Genomic DNA, 11,251 nt, shown 5'->3' with positions numbered 1-11,251 from the left:
AACGAGGCTGGTGTCCAAACTGGAACCTGGGAATACTCGTTCATGCCCTTCTTCCCTCTCACCTAGACTATTGTAATGTGGGTTTCACGCTTTAGGGCCAAGACTCTTAACTGGAACAAAGAAGAGCTCACACCTCTCACAGTTTTGATGTCTTTGCAAAGGTTAAATGTTCATTTTAGAATTCATTTTGAGAACCTGACTTCAACTTTTATGGCCCTGCATGATGAAGCTCCATCCTATTTTACTGAATAGTTAAATTCACTTATACCATTGTGGGCCCTCAGGATCTTAGACCAAAATCTACCCGAGGGGAACTGAAACGAGCTTCCTTAAAAATCAGCAGCAGACTTATCCCACCGTGCTTTTTACTTAAGCTCTTTTGTAAATGATAGCATTTTTTTAAATTATCGTTTGTTTTTAATCGTGCTTCAATTTTTATGCCATGTCTTTTTGAGGCGCTTTGTGATTTCCTATGTTTAAAAGTTGCTAAACAAATAAAATGTACTAAAGATTAAGGGGTAGTAGCCCTTCTTTTCCATCCCAGGACCCCTCCACTTACAAAAAAACTAAAACCGCCTCTGTGGATGATACATAAAAACATGTCCATCTATAATACGTTTCTTTTCTTTTTTTTTTTTATTTTATTGCTTTAGATTTAGTTTGGTCATGTTTGAAGGAGGAAACGTTGTCCCCGTCGTCACCCACACCCGGGGAGCGTGGAGGAGGAGGAAGGCGGAGTTAGGGTGAGTGTCGGGGCGGTGCAGCCGCAGCCGCGCCGCGCTAAATAACCCGGCGCTCCGAGCGCGAGCTGCGCTGAAACATCCACCTGGCAGCGGGGCACGCGCTGCGGAACACATTCAACTTACTACCAGTTCACACTTAATCCTGTAAATATACATTCTACGTGTCTTCTTCTTTTGAACGATTACATGTGAATATCCAGTTTGGGGGAAGTTACCAGAGGAGACTTTTTTTTGTTTTCCCACTCAAAGCGTCGACGGTAAGTTAAGCTGAAGCTGCGTGGTTTAATTGGTGTTAACAGAGTTGAAGGTTTCGAGCGATTCGCTCGTCTGTGGCGGATAAGAGCGCAGCAGGAGCCCCGGGAGGTGAGCTGTAGGCCGAGGAGGGAGCCCGAGCTGCCGGGGAGATATCTGGGTCAGCCTCGGTGGAAAGTACGCGCTGCTGAGGTTTTCTGTCACTTTCCTTTGCAGGCATTCTGGGGGGTGTCTGATGAGGAACCCACCTAGAAGCGGGTCACACGGCTCACATATCAACCTATATGCGGGTTGTATCAGAGAGAGCTCTCTGGTACATTTTCCACCAGCAGAGGGGTTTAACATCACGGAACATTTAAAATGTTTCCCAAATGTGGGTCGGGAACCCGCGGGGGGCCACAGAACACCCGCTTGGGGTCAAGAAATAGCACTAAAAAAATCTGTTTTGTTATTACTTCAAGGTTTTATCAAACTTTATTTTAAACGCAAGACAAAAAACAGAACATCAGCTGTTAGGCCTCATATTGTTGCCGTAGACTTCCTACTTATCTCATAAATTGGTTGGGATGTCTAACGCTGCTGCGTTGTGGTTTGGAAGCTGGAAAGTTTTGAAACCAATGTTATTAAAAAAAAACTGCTCTGTAGATGAAAACCTCAGCAACACTTGAAAGTTAAGGAGCAGACTTTATTAACAGAAAAATGCCTTAGGCCTACAAATTTGGCCACTATCCATAATGCCTTGGTCTGTTAATAAAGTCTGCTCCTTAACCTTCAAGTGTTGCTGAGCTTTTCATCCACCAGTTCGTTGACACTCTTCATGCACCTTGGAAATTGGTGAAGTTGTGCCTGAAACATTTGGATTGGAAATTGCTTAAAATCCAAAAGCAATCTTCCTAAATTTGTTTAATAGACAGCGAAGTGAAGAAGCTCTTGCTTCCCTTCAGATTTCTAATGGTTTTTTTCTTTTTGTGTAATCATACTTTATGATCAAATTGTAATATCCGACAGATAAGATAACCTGAGTAAATACAAAATGCAGTTATGAGTTTATTATAATTAATAAGGGGAAAACATCTATATAAACCAACCTAGCCCTATGTCAAAAAGTAATTGTCTCTTAAACCTAATAACTGGTGTACGGCCCTTGCCAGCAACAGATGTTTTCAGCTGTTGGGGCGACGGTGGCACAGAGGTTAGGGGGGGTTTGTCTTGCAATTGACGGGTTGCCGGTTCAATCCCCTGCTCTGACTCTGTCGTTGTGTCCTTGGGCAAGACACTTCACCTGCATTGCCTGCTGGCAGTGGTCAGAGGGCCTGGTGGCGCCGTTGTATGGCAGCCTCGCCTCTATCAGTCTGCCCCAGGGCAGCTGTGGCTTCTAACGTAGCTTACCACCGTCGGGGTGTGAGCATGTGGATGAATGACTGACTGTTGTGTAAAGCGCTTTGGAGGTCGTCGAGACTAGTTAAAAAAGCGCTATACAAGTACAAGCCATTTACCATTTCAAGAGTTTGCAATAACTGGAAGTGAGTCGTTTACATCTCTGTGGAGGAATATTAGGAGACTCTTTGCTGAATGGTTTTGAGTTCGCCACACAGGAGGGTTTTCAAACATGAATGACATGTCTAAGGTAACACCACAGACGGAGTCAATTCAATATCTTCGTTATCCTCGCCTCTGTCAGCCTGCCCCAGGGCAGCTGTGGCTACTAACATAGCTCACCACCGTCAGGGTGTGAATGGGTGAATGACTGACTGTAGCGTAAAGCGTTTTGGAGGTCGTCAAGACTAGTTAAAAGCGCTATACAAGTACAAGCCATTTACCATTTTATCTTTTGAGCCATTCAGCAGGCGGCATGCTGGTCTGTTTTAGTTTGTGTCTCGCTGGATAAGCCAGGTGCGCTTGAGCTTAATTCCCAAACCGTTGTCCAGACCATCATACTACCCCCACCGTGTTTGACTGTCAGTATGATGGTCTTAAATGGTGTTTTAGTTTTACACTTGACATAACTGGACAGGCACCTGCTAAAGTGTTTGCTTCTGTTGCATCATGAACTCCGACCTTAACTGAGACAATTTGAGGCCTGCGGCGCTTTAGATGTTGTTACCTGCTGGATGAGTCATTAAAGGACTCTTTGAAATAATGTTGGTAGGCCGCCCGCTCTCCATCGCTCTTCCGTGTTTCCTCCCTTTAATTGCTCTCGCTGGGGCCCCAAAGCTTTAGAAAAGGTTTTGTAAGCCTGACTAGACTGACGGATGTGAATAAAGTCGTTTCTCATGTCTTTGAATTGATTTGTTGATTCTGCTTGTCTGGCAGTAACCAGGCCTAGGTGTGGCTGGTGAAAATGAACAGCATATTGTGGGTAATCACAGCTAATTCATCAGTTAACAAGGGGCCGTTTGCCTTTTATTAAGGAAAGAAAAGTTTATTTTGAACATGAGACGTTTAAGTGGGACAAAAAAAGCAAAGGCAAGTGAAATTTGCGAAAGGGATAAAATCTCTCTACTTTAGCTTTTAAAGGGTTTTGGATTTTTTTCCCCCGCCTCTCAATAACAGGCCTAATTTCCTGATTGCCATGTGTTGGTTAACTCCTTAGTGTTAACCACCCAACGTTTAGAGAAAAGTCCCCTGTGTGGAAGAAAGTTTGTCATGTCCCAGTATGCTCTCGTGCAAATCGAACACACACACACACACACGTGTGGGCTGATGAAACAGAAAAGAAAAGCAGACGCTAGCGCTCGGTCTCTGCTGACCTTTCAATCAGATATCTGGCCTCACTACCTTTTTTTTTTTTTTTTTTTTTTTTTTTTTTCCTCTTCTGCAGAAGTTCAAGCACATCTTACCAGACACACACACACACATGGATGTCAGAAGGAATAACCTCAACGATGCTGCCCTCCTCAGTCTTCTCGCTGTCTCCTCCAAATAGGTGAGCATAACAAACACAAACGTGCCACTGTGGTGCAGAATCCGGTTAGACTCGCTGCCGTTTTTGTTGGGTAACGCAGACTTTTTTTTCTTTCTTCGTCAGGAAGTTGTTTAGGTTGAGCTTCTGTAGATCCCTCTTTGTGATAGTAAGATTATGAAAGCAGCAGATATATCAGTTTACAGGATGCTGTAAGCGTAAGGTCCCCACATTTCAGGCAGAAAAATGAAGAACATCTACCAGGGCCGGCCCCGTCGTGCCTTCTGTCGGAGAGACAACCACCTGGGGCCAAGTCGCACACCGGTGGTGGTTTAGTGTACCTGAAAAAACAAAATTAAGTTGAAGTTGAGTTGCCTGTGTTCCAAGTCCAAATACTAGATGGAGGAATCCCCGAATGTTGTAGAGGCGACGTCTGGGGATTGTTACCAACCCCGGCCTCAAAGTCCAATATGGCTGCCATGGGATATAAACATATGCTGTTTATAAAATGTTTATTTATACATCTGATGCTATGATTTATCTGAGTAAATCTTTCAAACATATTCTTCTGTTTAACCTTCGTAAGTAAGCATGTTCCGTTAGCGTTGGAGTCCATAAAATGCAGAGATATTCAGTTATTAGCTACTAATGCTAATAGTAGTTAGCTTGTTGCATATCCCGCTTCTTTTCAGCTGAACCAGAACATGGTTGAGTGAGTCTGATGCCACTCCTAGATAAAGCATGGGTCAGTGTGGCATTCTCTCAATATAACTTTGCGTAAAAATATTAGGCTTGAATGATATTACACAATCTTGCAATAATGATGATAATGGGGAATATTGCGATGACCATATCCATTATGATATGTGGCTATGTTCTTTCCTCTGTTTTTCAATGTACGTCCATCACTCTGTGACCTTTAGCATTGTAGGACTCTGTCCAGCCAGCTAAATATTACATTAGCATCTAAAATGCAAGTTTGTAACACTTGATAATATATTAGCCAACAATTATTGCTGTCCAAACTGCCATTGTTTCGAATACAGTCATGAGCAATATTATTATCGCAAAGGACTGACTGTGTGTCAAATATTTGACAAATGTACCTTTTATCTATATGGAATCCAAAAGTGCAGGAGCCTTACATTAAATTAAAATGACAGTTTAGAAGTTTTAAAACATGAATCTTTTAAAACCTTAAAAAAACGTTGATACAGATAACCAGCCCATGCCTGCAGCCTGATCCATATTCGGTCTCCTAAGGTAAATAAGTTTACATGGGAGTTATTTAGCTTTGTGTTTACATGACGTATACTTACATTTCTCTAAAGTGTTACTAAAGGCACCCCAAGAATCACCAGAGCTGCTTGTTTCAGAGATGCTGAAATGTGTTTTTTTTTAGTGTCCTGTCTGGCAATGCGGCAATAAGAATTGTTGTCTTAATGCCCAACAGATTTTACTTTCACAAGCGGAGCCTTACCGCTTTCGCCATAGTGCTCCACTTGATCTATACATGCAAGAAGCTTTATCATAATTAATGCAGGGAATATTTCATGTTATATGGACACTTAAACAAGAAGGTAGAAGAGAAAATAAAGAGAAAAGGGGAAAGAAAGAGGAGAGAAAAGGGAGAGAACGATACATCAGTCTGATCTTCACCTCCAAAGAGAGATTTAAAAAGATCAGCACAACCAGCCAATAAAGTGTTAGAGATGCAATCAAAGTATCACCTTGATACCGTCACTCAAGAATATACAGTATGATTTAATACAAAATGTTTAAAGTGACAGCTGAAGGTAATAATAGGGGTTTTCTGTATAGAAGTGAGTCTGTAAGCTCATGGATGTGAGTGTGTGCTTGTGTCTTTGAGGTTCATCCATGAGAAAAATGCTCAATAAAATATTTTTACACAGTTATGTCAGCCAGCTGAGCACCCGCCACAATACGCCTGAAGAGGACGATGAGACCATGAACACCGAGGAGAGAGAAGCCAGCAGTGTCCACAGAGTGGACCCAGCGTCCAACCTCAACAACCACCGCCAGCCCCCAGACCACACGGCGGCCCCCGATGACTCCATGTTCAGCAGGCGGGGGTGGCACAGACAGCAGGGACCCTCGTACCCCCACCCTGCCAGCTCCACCTTCTGCTCCTCCGTGCCCCCTCACTGCCTGCCTCCCGGATACAGCCAGCCAACCCCGTTCCCCAGCCAGGTCAACATGCTCCACCCGAGCTTCGCCAGCAGCTGGACGGGCTACCCCAACAGCCTCCCGTCCTGCCTCAATCAAAAGGAATACTCCTGCTGCTCCGAGGAGAGCTGCTTGTCCAGATACAAATCCGCCTCCCTCCCCAGTCAGCACAGCGGCAACATGAGCTTGGAGCAGCCGCAGTCGCTGCGCTCCAACCCGCCGTCGGCCGAGCTCTACCACCATACGTTGTCTCCGTACTCGGGTCCTCCGCAGGGCCCTGCCTGCTGTGCTCAATGCCCTGCAGGCGCTTTCAGCAGGCGGCCCGTGGCCCACAAAGACGCGTGGCATCAATACAACCCATCTTACAGCCTATACTGTAAGTTTGTTCTGTTTTTTTCACAACTTTGTACAAAGGACATAGCAAAGAATGAGAATTCGCAGCCACTTTCAGTGTGTAATAGGCAGATTTCCTCGATTCTTTTTTTTTTCTGTAAAGATCCAGAAGAGTGCAGGGTGCCTGGAGCTGGATTCACGCACGTGTGAGTTTACTTACATTTCAACTCGACCTCAGTGCGCATTTATTATTGCAAAGTTTGGCACTAAAGGTATTTTTTGTTTCCTCGCAGTGGACACAACGTCCCGGTTAAAGAGAGACACCCCACGTACAGCACACCGCTCTCTCTGGAGCAGAGTAAGTGTTGACGGCGTCGGCAGCAGGTCGAGCCGCGCTGCACTCGTCTCCAACTGACTGTTTCTGTGTCTCCGAACGCAGGGAGGGTCTTTGTCACCTACGAAGCCGACAACGACAAGCACGTCAATGAGATCATCAAGTTTGTGGCTCTACTGCGACACAACGGGTTTGACACTCATGTATGTATTAGCTGTTTTTTTTTGTTTTTTTTTTGTGCTTTAGACCAGCGGTCGCAGACTCCAGCTTCAACACACCTGACTCAACTATTCGTTCATTAGCAGAGCTCTGGCAGGACATGCGTCTAAAAGCTGCAGGACGCCCCAACAAAAAAGGAAAACTGCACGGCCAAATCAGAACAGTTCCTATAACTTTAATAGCTCATTAGAAATCCCTTACCCATGGTTCCAAAACTATTTTAATAATAAAAGCAATATATTTTCCAGAAGGTGCATTTCAAGTCAGAAAATGAGATAGAACAATTAATAAATCGAAAACAATTATTGGTCTAATAAATAATGAGATTAGAGAGAATAAGCAAGTTTAAAGAAATGAGGTTTAGGTTAGGACAGAGAAACTGATCCTAGGATGTGTTGTGGGAGAGAGTTCCAGAGACAGAGAGAGATGGGGGGGGGCGAAGAAAGGTGAAGGGTTTGGGAGGGTGTCCAGTCACAAGGTCAGTGAGGTAGGGCGGTGGCAACTTATTGAAAGCTTTGAGGGTGAGAAGGAGAACCTTGTAGTCGATGGGATATTTGATGGGTAACCAGTGAAGATGTTTAAGGTTAGGAGGGATCTGTTCTAAGGAAGGAGTTCTAATGGTGATCCAAGCAGCTGGGTCCTGGACAAGCTAAAGTTTACGAGTGATTTAGAGAGGAAGAGCTGAAAGAAGGGAGTGACAACAATGTAATGAAGAGATGACGAGTGCATTAATGAAGACGGCTGTGCTGGTTGGTGTAGGTGACAGATGGTGATTTGAAGGTGAAAGTGCTGTATGGAGACAGTTTAATGCTGTTGACACGAGATTCAAAAGATTAAGTGCTATCAAGGATGACACCCAGACTTTTAGCTTGAGAGGAGGGAGAAACTGAGGAATCATCAGCTGTAATTGTGAAACCATAACGTTTGGTCAAAGTGGGCTTGGTGCCAACAGGGAGAAATTCAGTTTTCTTGGAGTTCAGTTTGAGGACGTTTTGACTAAATCATGATTAAATTTCACAGAGGGAGTCAGAAAGGAATGGTGGTGTTGGGCTTAGTGGAGAGGTAGAGCTGGGTGTCATCTGCAAAGCAGTGAAAGTAAATGCATAATCTTCTGAAAACGAGATCAAATGGAAGACGGTAGATGATAAACAGCAGAGAACCAACAACAGAACCCTGAGGTACACCTGAAGTGACTGGGGAAGCCTTTGATGTGAACTGCTTAAGTTTAGCAAATTTTCCAACACTAAATTTCCCACCTTTTTTTAACACAATTTTCGAGAGTGTTTTTCCCTATCCATTTTTATAAAACTATTAATTAAAACCACTTTTGATTACTTAGGGGGAATGTAAAACTGCATGAACTAGTGTTTAAACGATGTCTGATTCCAGAATGGTCTGTGAGCTCCGTAGTGAACCCCAGAGTCAGTCCTCCCTCATGTGTCTGAATGCTAGCGACAGGCTTTAAACAGCGTCCTTAAATGATGGTGCTACATGTTTGAACAGAATACGGCAGTTTAAGTAATGTGGATCAGAATTAGTTGAGAGACATCTTTAAAGGCTATTAATACTACAGAGTCCTAAAATTTAAAATGTAATTCAGAGAATATATATTGTGCAATGAGACACCCTGATGAGGCAAGAGCACAGGCAGCTGGTCATGTGATCACACAGCTTTTTTTCTTTCTTGTTTATTTCTGCCTTTTCATAATTTATGGCACACTCAGACTCGTGGTGAGGCATGTTGAGAAAAATACATTTTACATAGAGGACGTAAAGTCACATTTCCACCAAAATGTCATAATGGCTATAAGTTCTGTATCACTAAATTTGCTCTTTGTAATTTCTCTAACCAACTAAAAACATGTTTTGTTTTTTTCACTCAGGCTTAGCCAGTGGACGTAGGGGACTGAAAAAAAAATACAAAAATGAGAAGATCTTAAAATATTTACAGATCACTCTTTGATGTGAAGCTTAGTTATTTTAATTACGTTCCAGCACTAGTTTGTGTGTGTGTGCTGATACCAGTTTATAATTAAAAAGTAGAAATGTAAATACTTTGGCATCTCATGTGGACCCAGTTCAAGAACCTCGGGTCCACCTTAAATACCAGAAGGAAAAGGATTAGTTAAAGTGAAACCAGTTCATCATTGTGTTAGAAATTACAGTTTTTGTCATTTTATAACTAATATCAGCCCTTCACAATTAACAATTTCCCATACCTGCCCAGATATTTTAAGACTGCATTGGAACCCTGCTTATAGTGACTTCTTTGAATTGAAATTGAATCCGTCTCTCAGTTTTGACCATGCAGAGCTCCATGTTGGGGTTTACTTTATTTAATTAGGAGTTTAACTAACCAATGCCTGTGTTCTAGATTGACATCTTTGAGCAGCAGTACAGAAGTATAAGCAAGATTGACTTCATGGAGAGGTACCTCAGTGAGGTAAGATGAGATAAATACCCAAAATTTAATTAAAAGGAAAATATAAACATGAAATAACTTTAGCGGTTATCATCCAGCCACTTTGGCTGATTGTTGCATCATCCTGTACAAGAGCAGGCTTGTCTTTGGAAATAATTTACAGGAAGATTTTGATAAGTAATGATGAATCTGTTCTCTGCTCTCCCAGAAAGAGTATCTGATCATCATCATCATCAGCCCTAAGTATTATGAGACGGTGACAACCTCCCCGTTCGACCTGGAGAACGACGAGAGGACCTTTAACACAGTTTACATCTACAAACAGGTCCGCACTGCTCTCAGCACACTGAAATACCTGCCTTTAGTACAGCCGACGCTCACAGGTGTGTTTGTGCTTCAGCTTCAGAATGAATTCATCCAGAATGGAAGCAAGAATTTCAGGTTTATTCCCATCTTGTTTCCTGGGGCTAAAAAAGTAAGTGCTGTTCTCCATGGGAAGTCACGTATCATTCACTGTATTTGACTCTAGCTGAACCTGGAAACCACAGCAGTCTCATCATGTCATTTCTGTTTTTGCTCAGTGTCACGTTCCTAACTGGCTTCAAAACACTCATGTTTACGGTTGGCCTCGTGACCGAGACGACATCCTCCGACGCCTGATGAGAGTGGAGAAGTATAACCCGCCTCCCATCGGGGAACTTCCAACCATCGTTTCCATCCCCATCTAGAGCTGACCCAAGGACACGCACACACAGGACCGTCTAGCTATCTGCCGAGGTGAACGGGGTCGTGCTCACGCTCCTGGCCTCATTTCTTCTGTGATTGTAAAGACTCAGGTGCTTTTGTAGATTCTTTTGAACTTTTTTGTTACATAAACAAACAGAGTGGAGCCTGTGTGGACACAAAATGAGGGTATCATGGGGGTGGGGGGCTTTTTTGTACATCTTCAATGTACTTTGTATTTTAAAATGAGTAAAAATCCCATTTATATAATTTCACAAGTCACACACAGGTTACTGGGTTAGACTGTGGAATAAAAATGAATATGAAAACTGTAAAGGCTGGTACAGTAGCAGCACAGCCAGGGTTATCAGTCTCTAAGTGTACCAAGACTTGACTTTTCTAAGTTATGGCATCATAACTGCTAAAATGTTCAGTTTTTAAGGTTTAGACATTTTTAGGAGACTCATGAAAAGCTTTCCCTCTTGATATGTAGCACACAGTATCACAGCACCTCTGCCCCCCCACCGGTGGCTACACACTGCCTGTCAACTGGCTGAAAGAAGATGCTTTTCTCTTACAAGACTAATTCTCCCCTGTTGCTGCAACAATTAATTTGTTGAAACTAAAGTATCGCCACCAGTCAGTCTGATTATAAGAACGTTGCCTTAATCCTTGTCCAGTTCTGCATAGGTATGTCAATTTGAAAAAGGAATATGGGAAAAGTGTTTAACTGTAATATTTTATTCTTTTTAGCAGTAGCAATAATTATTGGGTTTTGGTTTTAAATCAAAGCAGTTCTATGATGTACAATACATTTGTTTCTTTTTGTAAATATTGTCATATTTTTACTCAAGGTGATCATGAACTTCTATAATCAGCTGGAATGGCTCATTTCAGGGCTCTTCAGTTCAAACGCCTGCTGTTTGGTAACGATAATAATAAAAAAAACTTACTGATTTAACGGTTTACAGCATTTTTCTTTCTTTCTTTCATGATTGTCTCAAGCCTCACTGACGGGTACATCCCAAACTCCTAAAATACGAAGTTACAGCTCAAACTGTTGTTACTCTCCACTGACAGAAACTAAAGAGCTTTTTTATTTCAGGGAGTCATTTTTAGAAAATCTAGCTGAGCTT

At 42.7% G+C, this 11,251-nt stretch overlaps 1 protein-coding gene across 2 annotated transcripts; it reads left to right on the top strand.

Moving 5' to 3' along the window:
• Positions 1 to 722: 722 nt before the first annotated feature.
• On the top strand, positions 723 to 11,076 carry traf3ip2l (TRAF3 interacting protein 2-like). Of its 2 annotated transcripts, none has more exons than XM_012861166.3 (10): positions 723 to 1,000; positions 3,817 to 3,921; positions 5,811 to 6,460; positions 6,581 to 6,623; positions 6,711 to 6,775; positions 6,857 to 6,954; positions 9,345 to 9,413; positions 9,601 to 9,717; positions 9,793 to 9,867; positions 9,974 to 11,076. In XM_012861166.3, the coding sequence occupies exons 2-10, from the start codon at positions 3,857 to 3,859 to the stop codon at positions 10,118 to 10,120; spliced, it is 1,329 nt and encodes a 442-aa protein (XP_012716620.2). In that variant the 5' UTR covers positions 723 to 1,000; positions 3,817 to 3,856; the 3' UTR covers positions 10,121 to 11,076. The 2 variants fall into 2 exon arrangements, with proteins under 2 accessions (XP_012716620.2, XP_035997418.1); XM_036141525.1 differs by lacking the exon at positions 723 to 1,000 and adding an exon at positions 3,671 to 3,688 and having other exon boundaries at positions 3,839 to 3,921.
• The last annotated feature ends 175 nt before the right edge of the window (positions 11,077 to 11,251 follow it).

The sequence above is a fragment of the Fundulus heteroclitus genome, chromosome 9 (assembly GCF_011125445.2).
Source record: "Fundulus heteroclitus isolate FHET01 chromosome 9, MU-UCD_Fhet_4.1, whole genome shotgun sequence".
NCBI lineage: Eukaryota > Metazoa > Chordata > Actinopteri > Cyprinodontiformes > Fundulidae > Fundulus > Fundulus heteroclitus.
The sequence above is the reverse complement of the archived record's forward strand: the minus strand, read 5'-3'. Positions and strand labels throughout refer to the sequence as shown.